This window comes from Penicillium diatomitis (assembly GCF_028827545.1).
Source record: "Penicillium diatomitis strain IBT 30728 chromosome Unknown utg000012l_segment0_segment0, whole genome shotgun sequence".
Lineage (NCBI taxonomy): Eukaryota > Fungi > Ascomycota > Eurotiomycetes > Eurotiales > Aspergillaceae > Penicillium > Penicillium diatomitis.
Window position 1 is genome coordinate 886,176 of NW_026623184.1, and position 26,906 is coordinate 913,081.

General features: G+C 52.5%; 10 protein-coding genes across 10 annotated transcripts; 6 read left to right on the top strand and 4 right to left on the bottom strand.

The window, feature by feature from the left end:
• Positions 1–1,023: 1,023 nt before the first annotated feature.
• On the top strand, positions 1,024–5,322 carry N7539_008213 (LEA domain protein; the record flags this gene model as incomplete). Its single annotated transcript, XM_056937813.1, has 2 exons — positions 1,024–4,725; positions 4,798–5,322. The coding sequence occupies 2 exons, from the start codon at positions 1,024–1,026 to the stop codon at positions 5,320–5,322; spliced, it is 4,227 nt and encodes a 1,408-aa protein (XP_056786905.1).
• A 344-nt stretch (positions 5,323–5,666) lies between these two features.
• N7539_008214 (uncharacterized protein) lies at positions 5,667–6,734 on the bottom strand (the record flags this gene model as incomplete). The annotated part of the gene is made up of 4 exons (XM_056937814.1): positions 5,667–5,801; positions 5,865–6,221; positions 6,339–6,407; positions 6,570–6,734. 4 exons carry the CDS (start codon positions 6,732–6,734, stop codon positions 5,667–5,669), a joined length of 726 nt encoding a protein of 241 aa, XP_056786906.1.
• A 587-nt stretch (positions 6,735–7,321) lies between these two features.
• N7539_008215 (thiamine transporter TPC1) lies at positions 7,322–8,387 on the bottom strand (the record flags this gene model as incomplete). The annotated part of the gene is made up of 2 exons (XM_056937815.1): positions 7,322–8,035; positions 8,148–8,387. The coding sequence occupies 2 exons, from the start codon at positions 8,385–8,387 to the stop codon at positions 7,322–7,324; spliced, it is 954 nt and encodes a 317-aa protein (XP_056786907.1).
• Positions 8,388–9,085: 698 nt separating this feature from the next.
• On the top strand, positions 9,086–10,507 carry N7539_008216 (putative Gamma-butyrobetaine hydroxylase subfamily; the record flags this gene model as incomplete). Its single annotated transcript, XM_056937816.1, has 1 exon — positions 9,086–10,507. The coding sequence occupies one exon, from the start codon at positions 9,086–9,088 to the stop codon at positions 10,505–10,507; it is 1,422 nt and encodes a 473-aa protein (XP_056786908.1).
• Positions 10,508–10,982: 475 nt separating this feature from the next.
• N7539_008217 (PICOT family protein) lies at positions 10,983–11,902 on the bottom strand (the record flags this gene model as incomplete). Its single annotated transcript, XM_056937817.1, has 2 exons — positions 10,983–11,048; positions 11,126–11,902. 2 exons carry the CDS (start codon positions 11,900–11,902, stop codon positions 10,983–10,985), a joined length of 843 nt encoding a protein of 280 aa, XP_056786909.1.
• A 1,566-nt stretch (positions 11,903–13,468) lies between these two features.
• On the top strand, positions 13,469–15,640 carry N7539_008218 (RNA exonuclease; the record flags this gene model as incomplete). The annotated part of the gene is made up of 1 exon (XM_056937818.1): positions 13,469–15,640. One exon carries the CDS (start codon positions 13,469–13,471, stop codon positions 15,638–15,640), a length of 2,172 nt encoding a protein of 723 aa, XP_056786910.1.
• Positions 15,641–16,597: 957 nt separating this feature from the next.
• Positions 16,598–18,106, top strand: N7539_008219 (uncharacterized protein; the record flags this gene model as incomplete). The annotated part of the gene is made up of 4 exons (XM_056937819.1): positions 16,598–16,757; positions 16,812–16,924; positions 16,992–17,252; positions 17,315–18,106. The coding sequence occupies 4 exons, from the start codon at positions 16,598–16,600 to the stop codon at positions 18,104–18,106; spliced, it is 1,326 nt and encodes a 441-aa protein (XP_056786911.1).
• Positions 18,107–18,548: 442 nt separating this feature from the next.
• Positions 18,549–20,225, bottom strand: N7539_008220 (uncharacterized protein; the record flags this gene model as incomplete). Its single annotated transcript, XM_056937820.1, has 2 exons — positions 18,549–19,878; positions 19,945–20,225. 2 exons carry the CDS (start codon positions 20,223–20,225, stop codon positions 18,549–18,551), a joined length of 1,611 nt encoding a protein of 536 aa, XP_056786912.1.
• A 649-nt stretch (positions 20,226–20,874) lies between these two features.
• Positions 20,875–22,159, top strand: N7539_008221 (threonine aldolase GLY1; the record flags this gene model as incomplete). The annotated part of the gene is made up of 2 exons (XM_056937821.1): positions 20,875–21,982; positions 22,050–22,159. The coding sequence occupies 2 exons, from the start codon at positions 20,875–20,877 to the stop codon at positions 22,157–22,159; spliced, it is 1,218 nt and encodes a 405-aa protein (XP_056786913.1).
• Positions 22,160–23,507: 1,348 nt separating this feature from the next.
• On the top strand, positions 23,508–26,711 carry N7539_008222 (serine/threonine-protein kinase; the record flags this gene model as incomplete). The annotated part of the gene is made up of 3 exons (XM_056937822.1): positions 23,508–24,395; positions 24,469–24,869; positions 24,929–26,711. 3 exons carry the CDS (start codon positions 23,508–23,510, stop codon positions 26,709–26,711), a joined length of 3,072 nt encoding a protein of 1,023 aa, XP_056786914.1.
• Between the last annotated feature and the right edge of the window lie 195 nt (positions 26,712–26,906).

The window sequence follows — 26,906 nt, forward strand, 5'->3', positions numbered from 1 at the left end:
CTGGCCAACGTTTGAATTATTTATTTTCCCTTTTTTTCTCCCTCCTCAAACCGGAAGGCTCGAGTATCACCATTTCCGTATGTGGCACATGATTTTCCTCTTTTTTCCTGCCCCGTGCGCCCTCTTGCAGACCACTCTGGACTCTCAAGCACGACTCTACTCAACCAGGATTGGAGGGCATCTTCCCCTCCCTCTCCTCTCTAATGATGATCACTGAAGACCAGATATAGATTACCCATGACGTAGTGGCCAGCTTTCTCCACGGTAGCACAGCACACAATCACAGCTTCTGGTCTCCGCTTAGATGTGACTAGCCCAGGCACATTGGGGGTACGCTCTCACAGCGTACGCTCTGATATCATCGAGCTCTCATTTTTTCCAGGTAGCCCTGACATAGCCACAGCCCAGCCTAGAGAGGAGAGAGGCTGGGATTTGGAGACGGCATACCATGTTATAAGTTTGATACTCTTTCTCCCTCTGTCGTGGTACCTGAGAGATCTCACTTTTTTTTATCTTCTTCCTTTTCATCATATCATCACACAAGAGTTTTATTATACACCTAAACTCACACACCACCGCGATTAATCTATACTCCTTTAGCATTGAAGCTCTGCTTTCGCTTCTTGAACCTTCCTGTTCTATTGGAACTGGTCTCGACGTGAATCGACTCGGTTACTGTATTATATTTTCTCTTCGAGTGCGATTGGCATTTCTGTGTTTGAATCTATTCAGCAAGCGATCAAGCGACCAAGCAACGAGCAACGCCCGTGACGCAACGTGAACGAAAGGCTTACGACTATCAATTTGACTGGGACTGAATTCTCGAGCCGCCGAGTTTGTCCCTATACCTCGGTACGTAGTGTGATTGCAGATTCAAGTTCTCCATCCTTTTGAAGAACAACGATGGAAACAAAGAACAGCCTTGCCCTCATGCCCTTACTAAGCTGACTCCTCCTGGCCCATTTGAATATACAGAACCCATCCAACACAACCAAAAAAAGAAGACGAAAGCAAACCTCAATCATGTCCGCCGTTGCCAAGGGATCCCCCAAACTGGGATCCAAGACTGGTTCCCCCGCAAAACTCCGCAAAGCGTCCGGCTCCAGCGCTCCCTCCAAGGCAGGTGGTTCAGAAAGCCCCGCCCAGACCGTCAAGAACGTCAAAGACACCCCCAGCAAGCAGGCCAAGAAGACTCCGCGCAAGCTCACCCCCAAGGCACCCCAGTCCATTCAAGAGGATACCGCCGACGACGTCTCCGTGCCCGAGACCCCGTCACCCAAGTCCAAGAAGAAGAAGGCGCCTCTGTCGGAACAGCGCCGCCCCAGCTCCCAGCCTGATGATGCGGTCTCACAGGCTTCGGGGTCTGCGGCACCCATGAAGAAGAAGTCGGCTTCCGGGTTGACTAAGAAGGCGAAGGGTCTGGCGGGCAAGGCGAAGGATTCTGCGCAGGATACTACTGAGCAGGCGACCGAGACTGCCCAGGACACTGCCAAGCAGGCCAAGGATACTGCGTCCAAGGGCTCGGAGAGCGTGACTAACAATGTGCCCCTGGATCTATCTGCGCTGAAGGGCCTCGAGGTCGCTGACGGCGGGAAGATTCTCGGCAAGGACGGTAACCCTCTGGGTGAAGTCGTCGAGGGTGACCCCGAGGATCTGGTCGGTCAGACCGTCGGTGACGATGGCGAGATCTTCGATGAAGATGGCGACCTCATTGGTCGTGTGGATCTTCTGCAGGACGCCCAGGACAAAGTCAACGGTGTCAATGGTGCCGCCGACGAGGCCACCGGCAAGGCCAGGGACGCTGCCAAGAACGTTACTGAAAACGTTCCGCTCGACCTCTCTGCTTTGAAGGGTCTCGAGGTTGGCGATGGTGGCAAGATCTTCGGCAAGGACGGCAACCCCCTGGGTGAAGTCGTCGAGGGTGACCCCGAAGATTTAGTGGGTCAGACCGTCGGTGACGATGGCGAGATCTTCGACGAAGATGGCGACCTTATCGGCCGCGTCGACATTCTCGACAACCTCAAGCAGCAGGCTGATGACGCTGCCGATGTCGACGGGGTGGCTGACAAAGCCAAGGACTCTGCTTCCAAGGGAGCCGTGGGCGTAACCGATAACCTCCCTCTCGACCTGTCCGCCCTCAAGGGTCTTGAAGTCGCCGACGGTGGCATGATCCTCGGCAAGGACGGAAACCCGGTGGGCAAGGTCGTCGAGGGTGACCCGGAGGACCTCGTCGGTCAGACCGTTGGTGACGACGGTGAGATCTTCGACGAGGACGGTGACCTGATTGGCCGCGTTGATATTCTCCACGATGCTGAGGAGCAGGCCAACGGCGTCGCCGACGATGCCCAGTCCAAGGCCAGCGCTACCAAGAATGTCATCACCGATATCGCTCAGCTTGAGGGTCTCGCCGTCTCGGACGGCGGCGTGATCAAGAACTCTGCTGGCCAGGTCGTCGGCAAGATCGTCGAGGGCGACCCTGAGGATCTCATTGGCTACACTCTGAACGACGACGGTGAAGTCGTCGACGACGATGGCGATGCCATTGGCCGTGTCGAGCTGCTGCCTGCTGAGGAGCAGGAGAAGAACATGATCGAGGGTCTTGAAAACGCCACCCAACAGGCCGACGAAGAAGATGAGGATGAGGATGACGATGAGGACTACGAGGACGCCAAGGACAACATCCCTGCTGCCAGCTCCAAGAAGGCTGCCGGTAGTGTCGCCAGCATGGCTGCTAGCAAGCCCAGCAAGTCCGCCAAGGACGCCGAAGAGGCTGCGGACGTTGCTGAGGATGCAGAGGATGCTGCAGATGCCGAGGATGCAGAAGACGCCGTCGACGATGGCAAGGACGCTGTTCCTGACGCAGAAGACGCTAAGAAGAACGTCGAAGAGGGCGCTGACGAAGCCGAGGACGCTGCCGATGTTGACGTCGACGAGGCCAAGGAGACCGCTGAGGATGGTGTCGAGGGTGCCACCGACAAGGCTGAAGAGGCAGCTCCCGACACCGAGGAGGCCAAGGAGAATGCCGAAGATGCTGTCGAGGGTGCTGAAGATGCCGCCGACCAGGATGAAGAAGAAGATGTCCCTGAAGGCATGCGTATCCCGGACATTGACACCCTTGAGGGTCTGACCTGCAACAAGCGCGGTTATGTCATCGACCCCGACACCAACAAGCCCGTTGGTGAGCTCATCGAAGGTGATGCCAAAAAGATCTCCCGCATGAAGGCCAAGCTGGATGAGAAAGGTCAGTTTTGGGACAACAGGGGCAACGTGATTGGCAAGGTTAAGGCTCTCCCTGTTGAAGACGGTGACGACGAGGAGGGACCTTTCGCCGGTCTCGACGGTCTCGTCGTCGGCGAAGACGGCTGGGTCGTTGATGAGAACCAGACTCGCGTTGGTAAGCTCGTTGAGGGCGATGCCAAGAAGTTGCTCGGCCGTGGTGTCGACGAGGACGGTGAGGTGCTCGACCGTCATGGTAGCGTTATTGGTCGTGCTGAGCGCTACGAAGAGCCCGAGCCCGAGCCCGAGGAGGAGGAGACCGGTCCTGATCTCTCTGTCCTTGACGGCAAGCACTGCAACAAGGCTGGTTACGTGATCGGCGAGGAGGGCTTCCCTATTGCCCGCGTCATCGAGGGTAACCCCAAGGAGCTTGCCGGCAAGAAGATCTACGACGGTGAGATCTACGACGGTAAGAAGCTCGTCGGCCGGGTTGAGCTGATCCCCGAGGATGAGCGAGAGAGCAAGCCTGAGGGTCCCTTCGCCGGCATGGATGAGCTGTACCTCAACAAGGAAGGTTTCGTCGAGGATGAGGATGGTTCAATCGTCGGCAAGCTCGTCGAGGGTGATGCCAAGAAGCTCCGTGGTCGCGCCGTTGACGAGGATGGCGAAATCACCGACAAGTACGGCAACGTGAAGGGCCGTTGCGAGCCTTATGAGCCCGAAGAGGAGGCCGCGCCCGAGGAGGCTGACCTCTCTCTTCTTGAGGGCAAAGTTGTCAACAAGACCGGCAAGGTCGTCGACCCCTCTACCGGTGCGGTCTTCGGTCGTGTTGTCGAAGGCGGCAAGGGTCTGGCTGGTCGCAAGGTCGATGGTAAGGGCCAGATCTGGGGTGATAACGGCCAGGTCATCGGCCGCGCTGAGCTCATCCCCGGTGCTGATCAGGACAAGGCTGAGGGTCCCTTCTTCGGATTCGACAACGCCGAGGTTGGCAAGGACGGTGTCGTTCTCGACGGCGGCCGTGTCATTGGACGTCTCATTGAAGGTGACGCTAAGCGTCTCCTTGGTCGCAAGGTCGATGAGGATGGTGACGTCCTCGACAAGAACGGCAACACCATTGGAAAGGCTGAGCGATGGGAGCCCGAGGAGAAGAAGCGCGACATCAACCCTATGTCTGGCCGCAAAGTCAACAAGGAGGGTGAGGTGCGCGATGCTGATGGCAACCTCATCGGCAAGCTGACCTCTGGTAACCTCGCTACCTTGATCGGCAAGGAAATTGATGATAACGGCTTCGTTGTCGACAACGACGGTAACCGTCTCGGCGAGTGCACTCTTCTCGAGAACATCCCTGAGCCCGAGCCCGAAGAGGAGGAGGAGGAGCAGGGTCCTACTGCCGAAGAACAGGAAGCTCAAGCCAAGGCTGAGGAGGACCGCAAACTGGCCGAGAAGATGATCACCATCATGCGCCAGACTCTTGACCAGGTCAAGCCTGTTTGCAAGCAGATCACTGACGTACGTATTCTCTCGGATGTTCTTCATGGGTATTTCCAATACTGACGCGATTGTCTTTTTTCCCATCTACAGCTTGTTGAAAAGGCCGACCGCACTCCAAAGGACGAACTGGACGAAGACAAGCTGGTCAAGGATGTGAAGCCCTTGCTCGAGGAAGGTGGTCGCATTCTGCAAGAGTGCAATGGCTCCATCCGAGCCCTCGATCCGGATGGTCGCATCGCCGCTACCGCCAAGGCCCGCGCTGCCTCGCGCGAGGCCACTCCCGAGGAGTACCAGCTCGCTGACCTACTCAAGGAACTCACCGAGACCGTTGTCAAGACCATCGACAACGGCAAGAAGCGTATCGCTGACATGCCCAAGGCCAAGAAGAAGCTGAACCCCCTGTGGAAGCTGCTCTCTGAGCCTCTGTTCCAGATTATTGCCGCCGTTGGTCTGTTGTTGAACGGTGTGCTCAGCTTGCTTGGCCGTCTTTTGGACGGACTTGGCCTTGGTGGTCTGCTTAACGGCATTCTTGGTGGTCTTGGTCTTGACAAGCTCCTGGGCGGACTTGGCCTGGACAGTATCACCGACTCCCTGGGTCTCACTGGCAAGAAATAAGTTGAGAATGTTTTTTTTGTGACTCCAATGTGAGAAGTTTTCTTTCTGACTGTGATGGATGAGACTCTATTCTTGCGGATTCTGGAAATAGCCTTTCTCGATGTATTATTTGGTGTTTCCGTTTCTTCATGTTGCCGGCATATTTTTCGTTTTTGACCTTTCTGCACTGCAAATTTTCAAGTCTCCTGGTTGAGATAATAATCGATCGATCGAAATGAATTTCAGGTTTTCAAATGATCTATTGTGTCACTATGGAACATGATCATTCCAGGAAGTAAAGCTCTAGCCGACCTTCTCCGATATATGCAGAAAGAAAGGGGGCTGTATATGGAATATGGCCAAAATTATTGAATCTCCTTCTTCATAAAGACTGTCCTCATATCCCAACGCTTGCCACTTCGATCCACCACATCATAAAAGTTCTGCGCTGTCTGGAAGGGGCTATACCCTCTACGAAGATACCACTGCTCCGTAGAAAACTATACAACAAATTAGCTCACAATCTCCATCTATCAACGCCCACCCTTTTACAGTTCACATACCTTTGGGAGAGTACCATACGTCGCAAGCGCAAAGTCCTCTCTCATCTGATCTTCGCCGAGCACAACATCCAGCACCAGAACACGCGCTGAGAGCGGAGCACTAGTCGCCATCAACTCGAGCTCTTCCATGGCCGCGCGACCAACGCCTCGGCTCTGAACCGTTTTGGAGACGAAGAACGTCTTGATCCAAAACATCCCCGGTGCGGAGCTGGTCACGCCTACTCGTTCGACTCCGGGGTTGTCGGAATCAAGCGAGATGTGGCCAACGGGTTGGAATTTGACGTGTGTTGGTTGGCGAGACACGCCTTTCAGAGACTGGGCTGTGTCTCGGAGAAACAAGGGTTGTGTATCGGATGACTGGGGGGCGTTTTGTTAGTTGATCGGTACTCGGGTTTGATGGTCTTTGGTGATGCGATTCATTTACATGGATAGAGGAATGGCGAAAGATTGTGCATATTGAAGATGACTACTTACTTGCTGATCTTCTTCAAAGCTTTGCTGCGTCTCGTCATAGGCACTGTCCTGCTTGTCTTCAGGTAGGACCTGTAATTTGTGAGAGGGTGTAAGAATTGTAGTTCGTTTTGGTGAATCGGATGCCTTTCACCAGACTCCATCTCCAGACGGTAGTGCATTCTGACTTGAGAAGACGCTAGGCCATGCTGAGACCGAGGCTGTCAAAGTTCGAGGCAGGAAACAGGAACTCACAATCCAAAAGATACTTTTAATACCTTGAGTCTGATAATCAATCCACACACCATTGACCTTTTCCCGATCCCAGCCGCACTCATCTCGCTGTTGAAGGAGCCATGCCCGATGACTCGGGGATTGCGGATCCCATGGAATGAGGGTTACTCTGGTGTCTGAAGCCATACTTTGAATTTGAGAGGTCAATGAGGTAAAAGACAATTATATCGTGAAGTTCTGGATTGACCACGTCACAGGAGATTTTTAGGGGGCTGACTCACATGGTGACTTGCGTGCGGGATAAGATGCACGCCCGTGGGGGCCGTGAGCCAGTAGCGGATTTAGGATGGAAATAAGGATTGGAAAGTGGAAGCGCCCAAAGTATGTTTGCATGACTGTTGACGGCGTTGAGCCTACTCTGGTTCCAAGTCTCGTGCTTCTAGCTTTCGTTGAATGGGCACCGGATAGCTTTGGCCAGGTTGATTGCTCATCTTTGAGATTGTTGTGACTCGTGAGCGCAAGAAATTATCCAGATGATGACTCGAGCACGCGATTATCCACCTCAATCCAGCAATTACTCTGCAGACGCGCAGAGTCAAAGTCTACAGGGCTCGTTGTTGAAATCTAAGACAGCATAGCACGTATGTCCACACACAGGTGTTTATTTTCTCAAAAATCAAAGATTCACCCGTACACCCAATAATGCCATCCTGTTGACGCCCGTTATGCACTCTATTTCTAATGACAAGAATGGACCATAAAACCCGACTCCACTATGCGAGAATACCTGTCTCCTGAAGCATCTTCAAGGCCCTCTCATAGGTCCACATTGTGATTGCACTTGCCGGGGCTGCTTTGAGCAGACTCACGGTCAAGCCCCGGTATAGACCTCGCACACCTTGTGTTCGCAAAATCAGTCCAATGGACTGCATGACACCCGTATATTCAGGAATGTTGCGATGCACGTAACGGGTTCGCGTAGGGCCCTGCACCTGCAGACGCTTGCGAACCAAGTCCAAGGGGAAAACACCGGTTTTGGCGATCACGCTGGCCAGTACACCAGCAGCCGCATCTCCTGTACCTAATGGTAGTTGTTCCCATTGAGCTAACACAGGACGAAACCCTTCATAGGCGGTGAAGAAGAGGCCCATGTAGGGCACAATCTGCACCACGGCGGCCGAGCAGCCACGGAAGAATCCCTTGGTTCCCTCTTGTTGGGCGATTTCCCGTAGGGAGGAGCTCAGGGATCGGTAGATGCGCTCATTCCCTTGGGCGGCGAATCTCGTGCGAAGAAGATCAAGTGGATATGTCGTGGCGGTCGCGATTCCGCCGGCTAGGGCTCCAGAGACGAAGGATTCGGCGGATTGTGGCAGACGGTAAGGGCCCATTTGCTCCAGTGCTTGAGTGATCGTTCGATATGCGGTAAATTGGAGCGCTCCGTAGCAAACGTACATGAGTTCGGCGGGGACGTTGCCCTTCCACAGACCCTAAGTCACGAAAAATCATCAGTACTCGTCCAGTCAAGCAGTCCATTGCATTTGCTGGCTTTCGCAAGGCTGAGACGGATGGACTCCTCCGTTTGGGGGTTGGTTGACATACCGTGATACCCTCTTGTCTCACAATGTCCTGCATTGTCGATCTGGTGCCTTTATAGATGGGTCCATTGATGGTTTGATGCGAGAGAGGATCCGAAAGCGAGTGAACCTGCAGCTGCAGTCGAATCTTCACCACGTCGAGAGGCGCAATACAGAAGCGGGAGATCAAGCCAGCGGCTCCGCCAGCGAGCACCGTCTGCCTTTTGGAGCCTTCATCTTTCAAATGTTCACCCCCAGCGGACATGACTGTGTGATTGGGGGCGCGGCTCAGTCGTTAGTACGTTGATACCATCTCGGTGCGCGGGCCGGTGAAATTGTTGTCTTTTTGCCAAAAGTAAAAACTCCAAACAATACAAATTCTCGGAGGCGACTGGAATGAGCGCGGCTTTCCGCGGTGATTTACGTAAGGATGCATCAACAAATATGTTGACACCTGGAAACAAAGGCATCACTGATGGTGAATCAGGCACAACTTCAAGTCGATTCGACGGATAATTGCTGGACCTCGGCAATGACAATTGAATGTCATGCAGCTCAATATTACTGATCAGGGCTTGCATGTCAGGCGTGCACTAAGCCGAAGTGACACGCCAAAACCACAGTCGACCCAAGCTACTTGAGTGTCAATTTGTCAACGCAGATTGATTCTGACCCCGTTATTGTTTAACGGAGTTGTCCGTTGGCCCGTTAGTTCTAAGCGGAGTCTGGGGGTCCTGAACAGCCGTGCGACAGACCTCACATGTTTACCCACATTTGTTGACATTTACCCCACGTTCCAATCTTACCTACCTTCTCAATTGAATCCACTGGTCAGTTTTCAAGAGACTACAAATGCGTCCCACATCCCTTTCTCCGACGCGGAGGATCTCTCGGGGTCTGGTCGGCCCTATGCGGCGACATTTTGTCGCATCGCCGAGGTGCACGCATCCCGAGGAGGATGCGATGGCCCGTCTGACCAGCAATGCGGTTCTCTTTGATGCTATAAAGAAAGGGCGCCTCGTGGAACGAGATGGTAAGCCCACGTCTGTCAATCGCATCAAGCTCCCTGCTCTTGGGGGCCGCCCCGAGCAATCAGTGCAAATGGAGGTCACAAAGCCTGCGGAGGCTTATCTGCAGCCGGGGAAATTAGTCTTATGCTCTGCTGAACATGGTTCAGTGGCTCTACCACTGTACTATTTGCGTGATCTGTGCAAATGTCCGAAGTGTGTTGACCCTCACTCGAAGCAACGGTCATTCCGCACAAGTGATATCCCCAAGGATGTGTGTCCGCGTGTCGTACGATGGGACGGGACACACCTTGAGGTGGAATGGGCAAATGATATCGCCGGCTATGCGAAGGATCATACATCTCGCTGGGGCATCGACTATTTGAAAAATCCCGTGCTGGACCCCCACGAGCAAAAGTCTCCGAACATGAAACCTCTTCGTTGGACAAAGAACTTGATGACTCGATTGCAACACTGGGTGTCGTATGACGAGTATATGAATGACGACGCGAAATTTGCCGCGGCGATGCGCAATCTTTCTCGCTTGGGCCTGATATTTGTGAAGGACATCCCGGATTCGCGAGAAATGGTGGCGAAGATCGCGACACGGATGGGTCCCCTGCGCAACACCTTCTATGGTGAGACCTGGGATGTGAAGACCGTACCACAAGCCAAGAACGTTGCTTATACCAACCAATTCCTCGGCTTTCACATGGATCTCATGTACATGAACGAGCCCCCAGGTTACCAGCTGCTACACTGTCTCGAGAACTCGTGCGATGGAGGCGAATCGCTCTTTGCGGATGCATTCCGCGCAGCTAGGATCATGGAAGTCGAGTTTCCAACCGAGTTCAAAGCTCTGTGCCGCCGTCATCTCGGCTACGAGTACAATCACGAGGAACACAAATACCACAACACTCGCCCTGTCTTCCAGCTAGACCCCAAGACAAAGGAGCTGCGCTATGTCAACTACTCACCACCCTTCCAATCTGCTCTTCCCGAGTACGAAGGCAAAAAGGGTTCCGGAATCCACGGCTACGCGGAACTCAAGCGGGCCTTGAATCACTTCCTCAAGGTCATGGAGGGAAACTCGTCGGTCTTCCAGCTGAAGTTGAATCCAGGTGAATGTGTGATCTTCAACAACCGACGCGTGGTTCATGCGCGGAACCAATTCAATACCAGCTCTGGTTCCAGATGGTTAGCAGGCGCCTATGTGGACGAGGATGCCCTATTGTCGCGTTATGCTGTATGCCGAGCAAAGCAACCCACCACATGGAAGGCTGCCGATCCCTTTAACGGACTGGATGGACTTCGCAAAGAAATAGTTGGAACGACAGCCAGTGAGGCCCAGGCGGCGCTAACAGAGGCTCAATCATGAGAAGCCTTCAACCCTATGAGAGTGGCTATGTAAGACTGATGATGCCGGGCGTGTTGTCTTGTTGTATCGAGTGGGGTCTGGCCCCAGGGGTTGTGGATTAACGCAGGTCTGACAATCTCATATCTACTTGGCATCCATGGCCTGCACGAGATCTCCATGCAATTTAAGCGACATCACGCGTTAGAGTGAGCGTTTTCAATGGCGGTGGACGACGTATCTACTTTCTTGTATCCTGTGAAAAGGTCCATATTAGCATATACTACAGTGAAAGCTTCACAGTAACATGGGTTGTATCTATCTCAATCAAGTCTTGAAAGTCAAGCAGGCGCCGAGAGGTAAAGGGTTTAGAGAGGTAGAGATTGAGGGGATTCCAGTGACTTTCGTTCACTAAATTTCCAGCGCGAATCTTCTTTTACATTATCCGGCTTCTTCCATTTTGATCTGCTGTTATATATCATTGCGTTCCAAAACTACTTCAAGACTGCTTGTTGACTGAGTACTGGTCAAAGAAGCTCGGGTCATTCTCGATTTCATCGCGAACCTGAATTTACCAAAGTCAGTGAACCGCTTTGCGGAAAGCGCGCCGGGGATCCGCCGCTCTATCGAAATCAAACTTACAATATCCAATCCACCAACCAATTCACCACCAACCCACAGCTGAGGGAAAGTAGGCCAGTCTGCATATTCCTTCAAGCCCTGTCGTACATCCTCATCGGCCAAGATGTTGAAGAAACCGTATTTGACGCTGCGCTCACGAAGGATACCCACCAGCTGCCGGCTGAATCCACACTGAGGCGAGCTGGGTGTTCCCTTCATAAATAGCATCACGGGGGCCGCCTTAACCAGCTGGTCCAGGCGAGCCCACAGCGCCTCCTTCGACTGCTCGGGGGTCAGAGCAGGGGTCGCTGAGACATCGATCGCATTGGCAGAGGATTCGGGCGCACGTGAAGACGCAACGGGAGGTTGGGTGGCAACTTCCGGCCCATTCTCTCGGGGTGTCGCAGCAAGAGGGGCAGGAAGACTGGCCTTTGCGCCGTCCACGGGCACCGAGCCACCAGCGTGACGCTCGATCGCACTGCGGACCTTGACAGCGTCGCTGCCACTGATATCTTCCAAGCGCTGACCGCCACGCATCAGCACGACAAATGGCACCGCCGTCACGTCAAGCTCCTCGGAGATATCAGGCAACTCCTCCGCATTGATGCTGACAAACGAGATAACGGGTGGAGAGGCGGCGGGGTATTGGCCAGCGATGGCCTCGAGGACGGCGCGCATCTGCGTGCAGGGTGCAGCCCATGGTGTGTGGAAGTAGAGCACCAGGAGCGCAGAAGGTGAGAGCGAGGCTAGGTGTGTTGTGAAGTCGGTCTCCGAGGCGATTTCAATAAGGGCCGACATGATGTGGTGGGGGAGGGGAACCGAGGGGTTTCCCGAGACTGAGGAAGATGGCGTGAATTGAGGGATTGGGGAGCAATTGAGCCCGAAGTAAATATATTCAAAGGATGAATGGGGGATTTAGAGACGAGTGGTCCCTTCGAAGTGAGCGTGAGAGGATGCGAGAGAAGGGAGGAAAGAGATGAAGATTGATGGCGTGACGTGACGACGGCGAATTTTCCGGCGATCGTCCGTTATCAGATCGTTCGGCAATGGCCCGCCTGGAATCCAGATCACGTAATCTTTCTTGGGCCGCGGTTGAATTAAGAGTATAGCAACAATGCTAGCGTTCTATTTACAATAATGTACGGACTTAATCATCTATCGTCAGATGAGCTCTGCATAGATTTGACACTGGATGCTTACTACTACTATTTCGTGCTGGCAGTAGCGGGGCGTGTATACTGCCAACAATCTTCTGTGTGGCAATATGCTGGTGAGTCATCCACGATTTACAACTCATGCATGAGTCGCTACGCGGTAAAGAAGGTCGAATCTAACCGAACGGCGCTTGGTCTAATTGCATGGAGTACAACGGAACGGCAACGCAAGATCAGTAACGAAGCCATGGAGCAGTTGTATTGGTTCAAGTGTCGAGGCGGCAGGCTTTGATGCTAGCCGCGTCAAGATACTGCTCCAGTCTCGTCTCACATGCTACTAAAGGTGTCTTGACAAAGAGCATTATGGATGTTCCCACTTCGCTCAAGTCTGAAGAAGACCGGCCAAAGTGACCGTCAAGGTTCCTTCATAGAACCGACACCGGTAGAGGCAACTGGTTTATTAGGTAAGTGAGTAGACAAAAGTATGTATCCGATTATGTAAAATTGAAATTCGATATCACGATCCCTGCTGCCCTGGCACTGGAAATGTCAGCAGCTTTCGTAACTGTAACTTGCAGTAGGTATGTAACTACATAGTTTAAGTTAAGTGACTAGTGTAGAGGGGAATGCTCAAGGCAGTCTGATCTCACCAGACAGGTCGAGTCATAGAGGAACCAAACCACAACCACCAGCACGCACGTCCAGAGATCTCCCAGCCCGACCGTACAACACCTATCCGTTGGATGTCAAGAGGCACAAGTGAAGATCAAAAGGAGTGTGGCATGGCAATGCAAAGAATCCGCCTGTAAAGACCGTCCTGAATCCTCTGTCCGATGGATCTCCCGGATCCCATGAACTCGTTCGATTCCTTGGTTCCTTCTTGGATTCCTTCGGTTGTCAAGTTGATTGATCCCTCTCGTAATGTCCAAATAGTCTCTCCGGACTATAAGGCCACCATCAGGCACACGCACCTCTGCGAACCATCTGCTCTAGGTACATGCAACCGGATTCCCTACTACACTAGTTAGATACTTAGTTTAGGGCGCTTGCCACTTAAGATGTCTTGAGCACGTGAGCATTATTCATCTCCCGCGCTCTTCACGAATCTCGTCACCGCTCCAGCTTATCAGCACGTGACGATCATAATAATTTTGCCCAAGATGCGCGAGGAGTTCAGCGTCGCGTTCTAAAGCGCTACTAATTATCGAAGATGGGCCGTCAGAACAAGCGGAAACGTGAGGCTGATGATGCTGATCTTGTCACTGAACCCAATACGAATGGGTTTGGCGTTGCAGAGACCCTGTCTCGTTTGAACGCACCGACACCTTTAGCCATGGATGAAACCGCCGGTGATTCGCAAAACACAGAGGCACAAAAGCCTAGTGCCAAACGAAAGCGTGTGGATGGAGAGAAAACCAAATATCCGGATTTGACTTACGTGGAAGGCAGTTTGAAAAACTCGATCAGAATTGCAGATCTGCAGGGACTGCTTCTCTACTGCTTTGCCGATGGCGTCGCACCGCAATGGATTTCTATCAAACATTCTGGACACATGAGAAAGGTTGTTGTCTTGATGGTTCCCGGGCTTGAGATTGGTATGTTTGATGGCACGATTCCCCTGGATTCGGACAAAAAGATCGAGGTGGAGGGGAAGAAGGATACGGAAATGGCAGAGGCCGGGGAGACATCAGACGAGCGAAAGCATGCCGATTTTGAGCGATGGAAGCAAGGACTTCCTTTGGAGGATCGTTCTTCGCGGTTCAACCCCCGTCAATTGGAAGCAGACACCCTACCCGAACCATTACGCCCTCTGGCGAACATGTTCCCCCACGTCTGGCCTGTCCGAGCGCCCGGTGATTCCAAGTACAACAAAGTGCATTCTCCTCTTCAAGCGATCCTTCTCTCATCGCTGCCAAAAACCAAGGAGAGCGGTGGTAGCGGAAAGGGCGCGCGGCCCGCCAAAGTCGACAGAAACTTCGCACCCAAGCGCACCCCAATCACACGGTTCATATCCAACATGGAGGATTTGCGCGAGAACGAGTATATTCTGCACCCTGCATTCTTCACGACCGACGAGGCCAAGGAGGCCCAACTCTCCGTCCGCCGTCAGACAGAGCAGTCCGTTGAACATGGCTGGGTTGACACCGACGTCCCTTCTCTGGAGGCGGGGGAAGTGCCAGAGAGTGAAATTGAGAGTGGTAGCATGACTGCGGGTCGGACTGTGTTGTCCTTGGACTGTGAAATGTGTCTGACGGAAGGAGGGCAGTCAGAGTTGACTCGCATTAGTATGGTTGGTTGGGACGGCGAGGTCGTTCTGGACGAGCTGGTCAAACCCACCAAGCCGATCATTGACTATCTCACTCGCTATTCGGGCATTACTGAGGAGATGCTCAAGCCAGTCACGACGACCCTGGCCGATATTCAAAAGAAGTTGTTGACAATTCTGACTCCACGCGCAATTCTGGTTGGCCATTCACTCAACTCCGATCTCACGGCACTGAAAATCACGCATCCATTCATCGTCGATACCGCTCATATTTACCCACACCCGCGTGGACCACCACTGAAATGCAGTCTCAAATGGCTCACCCAGAAATACCTGAGCCGGGAAATTCAAAAGGGCACCACTGGCCACGACTCAGTCGAAGATGCTCGGGCTGTGCTCGAGCTTGTCAAGCTGAAATGTGAAAAGGGCGAGCTTTGGGGCACCAGCGAGGCATCCAACGAAAGTATCTTCCGGCGACTTGGACGATCTACGAAGAATGGGAAGACCACTGCCCCCGGTGAAGGTCGCACCGGCGCCGTCGTAGACTGGGGCAACCCCGAGCGCGGCTTCGGCTCCCAGGCCACAGTTTCCATGGGGTGTCGTGACGATGAGGACGTCGTCAAAGGTGTGGCTTCTGTTGTGAGGGGCGACGAAACCAATCCCGCAATTCCAGGTGGCGGTGTTGATTTCACGTGGGCACGCCTGCGTAATCTCGAAATGGCTCGCGGCTGGTGTACTCGCATGCCTGATGCGAACAATGCCAATGAATCGACAGCTCTGGTCCCTCCTCCCGAGGAAACGACCCCAACAACGGGTCCTTCTGATTCGTCGATAGGTCCTTCGCAGCTGTCCCAGGTCGTCAGCCGCACCGTCACTGACATCTCCCGCATCTACGAGTCGCTGCCCCCATGCACCTTGTTCGTTGTTTACTCAGGTACCGGTGACCCTCGAGAAGTGAGTCGACTTCAAGCCATGCAGCGCAAGTACCGTGAGGAGTTCAACGCACGGGTGCCTTGGGATGAGTTGAGTGTGAAGTGGACAGACACGGAGGAGCAGGCCCTGAAGAAGGCCTGTGAACGAGCGCGCGAGGGTTGTGGATTCATGGTTGTCAAGTGAAGGTCCTTTTGTCATGATGTTCCGTACGATACCCCTTCAAAGCAAGAACCAGATTGAATTGTTGGATTGAATTGTTGGTTCTTCTGTCCAATTGCCTGCAGTCATGCCATCTAGTAAAAGAAACCGATACTTTTCCAAGACATAAGCACCATGAATATCCTCCTCATTGTCGATTTCTGGTACATGACTTTGCCGCCGTGACAGAGGATCACATGAGCATGAGTTTTGCTTTGTGTCTAATCTGATCCACGACGTCTGAATGAAGTTGTGCGCTACAACTACGGGTAGGTAGCCGGGGTCATCTTCTCCGCAGCCCGAAGCTAATGACTTATTATTTGTCTTCTCAGGAGTTCACGAACAATAAAATGACCTACTAGGGCTGTTATGCGGACGAGCATGCCAGCGGTCACTTACCGTCGCCTCATTATTCAGAAAACCGACCATACAGCCAGCGCCCGTCCACACATTTCAATTACAAAGCAACGCCAAGTCGCTGACAGACCGGCACCGGCATCGACCGTCGGTGGCCCCGAGTCGACCACGGCTTCCGGTCTCGGAAACATCTCAACATCGCAATGACCATTTGACTGGTTTGGCATTGATCTCCCTGTCAGACTGAGCAATGACCCACTCGAACAGCCAGCTGTGGAGCTGTTGAATGCGTGTCGCCAATAACAAGCTTGCCTTCAAGCTGACTGACATGTTGATTTCTCAGAATGAGACCGTTCCCCGCATGGAAGTCCACGATTTGATCAAAAGGGCGTGCGGGCGCGGCGGCACGGCAAGCATCGAACGGCGGGTGGTAAAAGTGGGCGTTTTCTTGACCTTCTATGGTTAAAGGCTAATAATGCCTGACTCATCTCACCTCGATACAGTATCTCCGTGCGGATTGTTCCGTGAAACTTGGTGAAGCAGGGCTTTTTCCACTTTCTCATTCCTCAATCACTTTGAACCACCATGGCTGATGTTTCCATTCCTCTCGCCCCAGCAATGGAGGCATTTGAGACGTCCAATGGCTCGAATATTACGAGTGAACGAGATCTGCCACCAGTGGATCGCGGCAAGGCAGCGTGGCTTTTTTTAGCGGCTTGTTTTATGATTGAGGCGCTCATCTGGGGTAAGTGGATTCGGTCTATACTAACGAGGATTTACCAATATTCGATGCTGATAGGGAAGTTGACTTCAGGATTCACCTTCTCTTTTGGTATCTTCCAGGATTACTACAGCGCTCATGAGCCGTTTAAAAGCTCAGGTAATATTGCAGTAGTGGGAACCTGCGCCATGGTATGTCGTACTTCGGCCAGATTTTATTGTTGTGCAATGGTGCAGTCATCGCTTACATTCCCGATAGGGCATCTCATATATGTTACTCCCAGTGGCTTTCATTCTTTTGCATGCAGTTCCTCGACTTAAGCTATGGGCTGCACCGATTGGCTTCATCATTATGTGTCTAGCGCTTTCACTTAGCTCATTCGCAACCAGCACATCACACTTGATTGTCTCGCAAGGAGTTGCTTATGGAATCGGAGCAAGCTTAGCCTATGCTCCAACCATCGTCTTCATGGATGACTGGTTTGTCCAAAGGAAAGGCTTGGCGTTCGGGATCATGTGGGTGAGTAGGCTAATCGACTACTCAAAGGGTGTCAATTTCAAACGTACGCTAATTCTCATCAGGCCGGCACTGGGATTTCTGGTGTTATCTTGCCAATTGTTCTTCAATGGATGCTTGATGCATTTGGACCGCAGACAACCCTGCGCGCATGGTCAGTCACATTGATGCTTCTCGGGGGCCCATTGCTGTACTTCGTCCGGCCTCGTCTGCCAATCTCCCGATCGTCTCGCACCAGACCCTTCGACTTCAAATTTCTCCGTGACTCGGCCTTCCTCGTCTATCAGACGGGTAACATTCTCGAGGCAGTCGGGTATTTCCTGCCCACTATCTATTTACCCTCTTTTGCCCGCAGTCTCGGCGCCGGGGGCATTGAATCATCCCTGACTGTCATCCTGTTCAATTTGGCATCCGTGTTCGGCTGCATCGCCATGGGCTCATTGGTTGATCGCTGCCATGCAACCACTTGCATCCTCGCCTCGACCGTTGGTAGCACCATTGCAGTCTTTTGCATCTGGGGCTTTGCCGACTCGCTTGGCCCTCTGTATGTGTTTTGCATCATGTATGGTCTCTTCGCGGGGTCATTCTCGTCTACATGGCCGGCCATTGTGAGTGAAATCAAGAAAAGGAGTACCTTTGCGGATGCAAGTATCGTCTTCGGCTTCTTGTCGACTGGCCGGGGTATAGGCAACATTATCAGTGGGCCGCTCAGTGAAGCTTTGCTCAAGGGATCTCCGTGGCAGGGATTAGCGGCCAAGGCGTATGGGTCGGGCTTTGGACCCCTTATTGTGTTCACGGGAGTTTCGGCGCTGCTTGGGGGTCTCGGTGTTGCTACAAGATCTTCCAGGCTCTCCTAGGCTCACTGAATATGCGCCTTGTTGCACGCCAGGCAAGTCGGACGAACGGAAAATGCCACACCGGGCAGTAGAAGGCTGGGAGTCTTTGAACGTATGGCCTTTGGCCTCAAACTGGCCAAAGGTCCCCTTTGGACATCCTTAACCAGTTCAGGCATATAGACCAGATTCGAATCATCAGCATTCCATATGTTTACAATCAAAGCTTAACGTCTCTCTCATGTCTCTACGAAAACGGCCGTTAGTAAACTATCACTCTTTGAACACCTTCCCTCTACATCTACCTTTCTCTTGATACGTACCCGAAGCCTTTTAACCATCAGGAAGTCCCATGTATTCGTGAAAGAGACAAACAAGATCGAGCTAAGACCTCGTCGCAGACAACACGTAAACTGTCTTGTGAAATAGTATTTACTTTAATTTGCACTCGATACACGTACTAAACTCATTGGGCTTCATGAGTGTCCATTGCCTCCTCTTGTTCCATCACTCTCCGAATTTGAGCATCTCGCACCAGAATCTTAGCTCTCAGCTTTTCCTTCTGAAATTCACGGGCAGCTTCGGTCATCATCGTCGAGTCATGGTTCGTTGCATCCACGTCGAGAGCCGAAGAAGTGCCCATCTGTTCCAGTGTATCGGTACTCGTTTCTTGGGCTGTACCTCGGTCTTCGCTCGGGATTGTTGGATTCGTGGCATCTTTGCCATGCGAGGCTGTAGCGCTTGGCCCAAACGACTGCGACCGGGCACTCCGACGTAGCTTTCTCTTCCGTGGATTCAGTGGTTCTGAGGTCGAAGAAGCCGAGGGAAGCTGTGTCGCATGTTCGATAGTTGTAGAAATTGGCGGCACAGCCGTAGCCTCTACATTCTCCTCGATCGCGTTTGATTTTCGTGGTCGGCCGGGTCTCTTGCTGGTCTTGGGCGCTTCTTCATCATTTCGCGGGTTCAGTCGTTGCCGCTTGGGCCTGCTGGATTTCGTCGGGTTGTTGGTATTGTTCTCGCCCGTTTGGCTGAGTTCGTATTGAAGCTGAGACTCTGCGGGCCTGGCCGAAGAATGGCGCGCCGCGGGCAGCGAGGGGTCATGGCTGTGTTCGTTCGACCGATTCTCCAGAGGCAGGTCATCTGCCATGTCATCTTCATCAAACGAGTCTGCCACCGTTGGGGCTCGAACGGCCGGGAATGCATCTGGCCATGCACGCTTCTTCCCAGCTTGATGAGGACCCGGACTTTGTAGGTCCGTAGGCCGTGTTAGGGTGAGGACTGGAGCGGGATCCTCAGGGTTGGCTGGCTTGCGTGCTTCGATCATGCGATTCTTCAGTTTCAGAGTCTCCATTTCTAGCCTCATTTTCTCATTCTCGTCCGATTTGCTTTTGAGCTCCTTGAGAACTGTGGCAATCATTTCAAACCCCGGAGTTCTTGTCGAGTTGTTTTCACTGAAGGCTCTGTTGGGGTCGTTCAATTCTATCCGGAGTGAAGTGAACGAATGTTTCAAATCGGCCATGGTGTCGTGTAAATTGTTCACTGAGTTCGAGATTTGGTCGATGCTTCGACCGTGATGTTGCATTTGCCTATGCATCGAAGGGTCCATGAGAAGTGTATCTTGCGATCCAGCAGGCACCAAAGCATTGTCATGCTTCGATTTTTGGAGGGATTCGGCTACCGACGCGGCGGGGTGGAACAACGTGTCGAGTGCACCATCCTTGAAAAGAGGCTCGGCGGTTCGCATGGTCACAATATCTCGGAAGGAAACCTTTGACATCTTCCAGAGGATATGGGGGCTAATTCTCATCATCAGCGTCCAGCGAGGTGCGAGTGATAGTCCATCAAACGTCAGTTTTACATACCGATCATTTAGTTCGCAGAGGATGGCCAATTTCTGCTGGCACAGCTTGCATGAGACCTCTTGAGCACAACAGCCCCGGAACATGCTCATCTCAGAAGTCTGCGGGATAGTCTTCTGTTCGTCCGCAACCGAGATTCGTTGCAGGTTGACACTCAACCACGCCGTTGGAACGGCATAGATGCCGGAAAGTCTTCCCCATTCATTCTCTAAAACAGCCAGCGAGCTGGAGCATCTGAGGCATTGACATAGTATCGCCGGTCGTTCTAGCAAGCTCAGGTTCATGATTAGTAGCTTCCACCCGGTCGGGCGCGGATTTCATAAGGAACGCGTGAGGCTACGAGTAGTTAGGCATCGTCTCTGCGGTAGCGCGGCGGACAGGACGGGTTGAGTGGGGCCATCGAATGGCTGAGTCAGTTCCAATACAGTCTGGGTGGTGGACCGAGGTTCTTCCCGTCAGGTGCCTGGCATTAACTTATCGATAAGTTACGTATTTATCCACATCAGTGACCACGGCGATTCCTCACTGCCTTGACTGTTGCCGCTATCGCTGGGGACATCTGACCTACGCGACTCAATGGTCTATGCAAATACTATGCTTTCCAATGACTATCAATGGTAGAGATCGTGTGTTACTATATGGTCTCGAACTGATTCCAGTTGAGGTTCGAGGCTTGTCGTGTCAATGAAAGAGTACCAACTTACATTGCGAGGTGGACCCTGCTGGATAAATTCTAAATTCTTATCCCCTTATCTCCGAGATGTCCATCACGTGAAGTCACTCATACCCCCGCATTTTCTGCGATGACCCCACGGCGTCCTTGCCGATAAATAAAGACTCATGACTTGGTTCTTGCGTCCTTTCTCCCGGGCGACCAGGGTGATAAAATCAACATATACAAATCCATCTGTTGTTTCGTTCCGAAAGTTCACCATGACACACTCGAGTCCGTCGGCCACGGTGGCAATCCCTGCTGCCAATGGCGAGACCACCTGGCATGGGGCTGGAGCTGCGGAGTTTGACATGCGCAGTAAGACCCTCCGCTGCGTTTTTGATGAGACCTCGCTTAATGAATTGACTTGGACAGGTGATACTATGACCAAGCCCACCCCAGCAATGCTTAATGCAATCTGCCAAACAACACTCCTGGACGATGTCTTCAACGAAGACCCGACAACGAATAGCCTTCAAAAGTACGTCGCTGAAAGGACCCAGCACGAAGACGCGCTTCTTGTCATGTCCGGTACCATGGGGAATCAGGTGGCTATACGCTCCCATTTAGTTCAACCCCCTTATGCTGTTTTGTGCGACCACCGATCTCATATTGTCTGCTATGAAGCCGGCGGTGTCAGCTTGTGGACTGGAGCAACTGTGCAAACCGTAATTCCTCAGAATGGCGTTCATCTTACGCTAGAGGACATTCAAAAGCATGCGGTGCTCGATGACGATATTCATCATTGTCCCACTAAATTGATCAGCTTGGAGAACACCCTCAACGGGCTGATCATGCCTCTCGATGAGGCCCGTCGCATCACAGAGTGGGCTCATGCGAATGATATCAAAGTACACTTGGACGGCGCTCGGTTGTGGGAGGCTGTAGTCTCGGGGGCCGGAAGTCTCTCAGAGTATACTACTCTCTTTGACAGCGTGAGTCTGTGCTTCTCAAAGGGCTTAGGCGCACCCATCGGCAGCATCATTGCTGGATCACAGCAATTCATCAAGAAGGCTCGATGGTTTAGGAAGTCCATCGGCGGTGGCGGTCGTCAAACAGGTATTCTTGCTGCCGCCGCACGTGTCGCCCTTGACGAGACCTTTGGGACGGACGACCACGGCACGACAGGTATGCTCGCTGCAACACACGTACGAGCCAAGCAGGTGGCAGAGCTGTGGTCAAGCCGTGGAGGCAAGTTGCAATACCCGGTACATACCAACATGGTCTGGCTGGATTTGCAAGCTTCTGGCGTGGGACCTAATGATCTCGCCACCATCGGTGAGGAGCAAGGTCTGCAATTGATGGGTAATCGGGTTGTGGTTCATTACCGTGAGTGTCAACCCTTGCCATACGCGCCCGTGGAGACGCTCGCGTATCATCGCTAACTTGCCAACAGAGGTGTCTGGAGAAGCCATTTCTCGACTGGAGAAAGTTTTCGAGTTCGCTTTGAAGGGAGACTACCAGCGCAGCAAAGATACGAGAAAGGCCTACGGAAGTAGTCACTAGTTACGGTTTTCTTTTTGTAAAACACTGTACATACTACATACATATGCTGCTCACCCACTACGATCCATAGACCAGACTCCTTGTCGTTCTCAAGGCCAACAATGCTCCACTACACTCCTGAAGATGCGAGGTCTCTTGTGTATGACAACGTCAGACGGTCACTCAAACCGACATTAAGATTCCCAAGCTAACCCACGGTTGGCTGAGACCCAGTTGCACCTGTCTACCGCTTGTCCAATCATATTGCATCAAAGTGGCTCAGTCAGCTTCAGGAACGAAAGCTGTTTCTGCCTCAGGCTACTATGTTTGAGGCTCGACTCACTCGCCTCGATCATCTTTTCTTCGTTTCTCGGACGACAACCTCCCCCTGCCGATGCCCTGGTTTGCCTCCCTCCTGTCTCTCACACCGAGGCGACAATTTCATCAAGGCTATCAAACCAATGGACTAGGAATGGGGGCGCCTGTCAATTTGTGTGAGTCAGCTCTTTATTGACATCCATCTCAACTCAGAGGGTTGGGTCCACCTGAGCCTCATTCACGGCATTTGGCTGAGTAGCTGATTTGTTTCTATTCACCCGCAGAGATACATCTTTCGTGCGCATCAACGGCGACAAGTCTTCATTCGAGTCTACCCAGGGTAATTTGTCTTTTTGGCCATAAGTCAGCGTCAAGATCACCAGCCCAGGCAGCGATCCCCAGCCTTGTGCAGGTGACCTGCTGGACTTCACATCTAGTCTGGCCTGACCTTTGACTGTTTTTTTTCCCTTGGAATCGTGGGAGTGCATAAACAGCATTTCCTCCGAAGTGATTGGCAGATTTCCTTGATCAGCCACCGAGTGCCCACGCGGCTCCCGAGGCAAACCATTGATCCACTGGTACTGAACCTGTCGAGCAAGGTCCCAAGTTGCTATACCTCCCAACCCGAGCAGTCTCCTCCATTGCTGTATTATCACCTCGAGAAAATTCCATGCCATTCGGAACAAACACGTCTCCAGTTTTCAACTCTTTTCACTTTTTCATTCTCATTGTGTCGTCGTGGTCGTTCACCCGGGTGATCGCCGTGGTGACTAGCCATTTATCCTAACTCTATCCCGCCGCAGAGGTATATAACCCTTGACCTCCCCCGGCGGACTTTGGGAAAACTGTGTTCTTTGTCACTCACTGGCCCTTCCGCAGGCCTCATTCACGCATTTTAATGCCCGATCATTACGTTCGATACCCCGTTTCCTTTCACTCGAGATACCCTACTTCATATCGGTCAACAGTAGTTCTTCGCACATTCCTTCTTCTTTATTTTTCTTCATAGCCCTTTGCATTGGCATCAACTTCGCCGAATATCCGATCAATTATGGAGGCCACTCAAGAGTCAACTCAACCATGTACGGATCCTCGCCGAATGGGTCTGAACAATTCCGGACTCCATGATCAAGATCTGGCGGACATCATATGCATCCTTCACCCAAACTCCCATGCAGCACATGATGCGGTGGCGGCTACTGCGGCTATTGGAAGCCAGCACATTCTCCAACAAGACTTATTAGACTATGAGCAGTCTGATACTGCTGCGCTCGATATTGCCCTGCGGTTGTCCTCGCAAGTGTGCAACCTGGGTGTCGGCTTCTGCTTCGGTCGCAATCATGCGCGATGCGACGTTCTCCTAGCTGTCAATGATCAGGCGAAACAAGTCTCCAACACTCACTTCCGAATCTACCTCACCGGAGATGGGATCATCATGTTGCAAGACACTTCAACTAACGGCACCATTGTAGACAACTGCCGCTTACGAAGAAACCAGAAAGAGAATAGTCGAATGCTCACCAATGGCTCAGTGATTCAAGTGGTAACCGGTGAAGGCTCCGATGAAGTCCGCTTCATTGTTCGAATTCCATCTCGCGAGGGATTTGCACTACAATACACCCAGAATATCCTTCGCTATTTTGAACGTGTGCAAAGGGCAGCAGGAGCCGTACAGCTCAAAAATCGCAATGCGCCAACTACGTCAGCCCTATCATGGTCAGTTGCCAATACATATGGTATGCACTGGACCGGAGGCACAGTCTACAATGTTACCGGTCAAATTGGAAAGGGGGCCTTCGCGACAGTCTACAAGTTGGCTACCAAACAGCACGGTGCAATCTATGCAGCAAAGGAACTGGATAAACGCCGCTTCATGAAAAACGGGATTTTGGACCACAAGGTGGACAACGAGATGAAGATCATGCGAGACTTGAAACATGTGGGTTTGCCTCTGAATTTGAGACAGATCCCCGAGTAAAGAAGCCTGTTGCTGACATCTAATTGCGAATCAGCCAAACATCGTCCAATACATCGATTATCACGAGCACGATCGCTGGATTTACATCATTATGGAGTACGTTCCAGGCGGAGAATTGTCTACATACCTCTCGAGCCATGGCAAGATCGCAGAAGATATGGTGAGAACAATTGCCCGCCAATTGCTACGAGCCTTGCATTATCTTCATAAACGACGCATCACCCATCGTGACATCAAGCCCGACAACATTCTTGTTTCTTCTCTGGACCCGCTCAAAGTCAAACTCTCGGACTTTGGCCTGTCCAAGGTCACGCAAGAAGAAACTTTCCTGAAAACCTTCTGTGGCACGCTTCTATATTGCGCACCAGAGGTATACCCAGACTATGAGACCTATCGACGTGGCGAGTTCCGAAAACGACGCCGCCTTGGTGACCCGTAAGTTTCGTCCTTGGTTAAGCCATAATCAGCCAAATCGATCTGACTTCGCTCGCTAGGCCTCCCAAAACGTCTCCGTACAGTCAATCCGTGGACATGTGGTCTCTAGGTGCTGTACTGTACCATATCCTATGTGGAGTACCTCCGTACTCGGGACGCGCAGAAGATCGCGGTGTGGCCATGCTGCGCGGTATCATGGAGTCGGAGGCTAATTTTGATGTGCTGCGGCGCGAGGGCGTGTCGGAGTCGGGTGTAGACTTTGTTTCTCGACTTCTGAACCGTGATCCTTTCTCTCGGCCAACCGAAAAGCAGTGTTTTCAACACCCTTGGATCTCTGAAGTTCCCGACGTGGATGATTACGAAGATGACGATATTTTCGCGGATGTACGCGACGCTCTCTCGGTCATAGGAGAAGCCGAAGAGGAGCTTGATGCGTCACAGTTGTCCATCCATGAGGAAGCAGAGTACACACATTCCGCGGGCGAGGAAGAAACAAACAGCAGCGAGGCCCTCGCCAAAAAACCACGCATAGAGTACATTGCCCAGGACATTCGGTATCCGTCTCTTCCCAAAATCGAAAGTTTCCAAGACGGTCAGATCGCTGCGGAGGCCCATGCAAGGCGGCTATTCGGCGAAGTCACATCATCTGCCCTGCGGAGCTCCTACTGTCTGGGACATACAGAGTCGTATGACCAGGGAGACGAATATGACCTTGAAGAAAATCTCTCGTCGGAGGAATCTGTGAGTGACGAACGAAGCGTCTATTCAATCATATCTCTTCCAGAGCATCCAGTTGGCGGTGTGGCAGCGAGTCTCATGGGAACAGAGGGCCTTGTTGGACGACTAAACATGAATTCATCCCATCCTGCCTACCCTGCACAACTGGGGGCCCTCGTGCAAACACCTACACGACAGACCAGTCCCGGTCATATGCCGATCACAGTGCCTGCACACTTTGCGATCGCCCGGGACACTCCACATCAAACTGCAATGGTATCTTCGAGCGCCAGTGAAACAACACCGCGGCCGCCCAAGGTCTCGCGTCGAATCGACCTTGAGTTACCCGAGACAGCTAGCGAACGTTCCGACAGTAGTGCACCTGCAAGTCGCGCCCAGTCTGCAAACCCACCAGAAGCGCCGGCAGAGACTGACTACGACGTGGATCTGGCGATCACCTTGGATGCCCAAACCGGTGAAGTCATTCTTGAGCATATGCGACATGCGGAAGAGGAACCATCGGAGCCTGTCGTTCACAAACAACCTGACAGTCATGACCTTGCCGTGGGTGTGCCTGGCGCGGCTTTCACGAAGCCTTCCAAACTCTTCGGGCGGCTCAGAAGTCTCCGCGGATCAATCATCGATGTGAACATCCGCCTTGAGAACAGACTGACTTCATGGGGCCGTGGTCCGGACACCTCAAATCGCTATCCCGATAATCTGGACGTGCGCGTCCCCGCTTACGCTTTGGAGGTCACCTTCTGGGCTCCTGGCATCGAGCGACGCATTGCCGAGGGCCAGGATTGGACTCAGGTGCCCGGTGTCATGGCGGTCTTGTCCACCAAAACGAGCAAGTGCATTTGGGTCAACGGTGTTCCCTTGCGCAGAGGAGGACCTGACGTTTTACGTTTCGGCAAGCTTTACACTGGGGATATTATCACCATTTACAAGAACAAAGACAATGGCGAATTTCTGCAACTGAAGTGTGAATTTACCCACGGCGAGAGTGCTGGGCTCCGACCTGAGAGCGAGGCTGGGTTTATCGTGCGTCACGCTCTTTTGACCAAGACTGACGCCTCTTACCGTCCGTCTCTACAGGCCAACCGCATGAAGACATCTGTGTGAGGAACACACATTCATTCTCTTGGTGGATGGCTAGCAGGATCAGGTTTTGTTGCTGGAGAGAGTGACACGTTCAGTGGACACAGGGAGACTGCGACTCAGGCACCTGGGTGACACTTCACCTCTTGCATCTGGTCTCTCATTTTGGCGTTGCCTTGCTCTGCCCCGTTCGCCTGGATATAGATTGACCCGCACCAA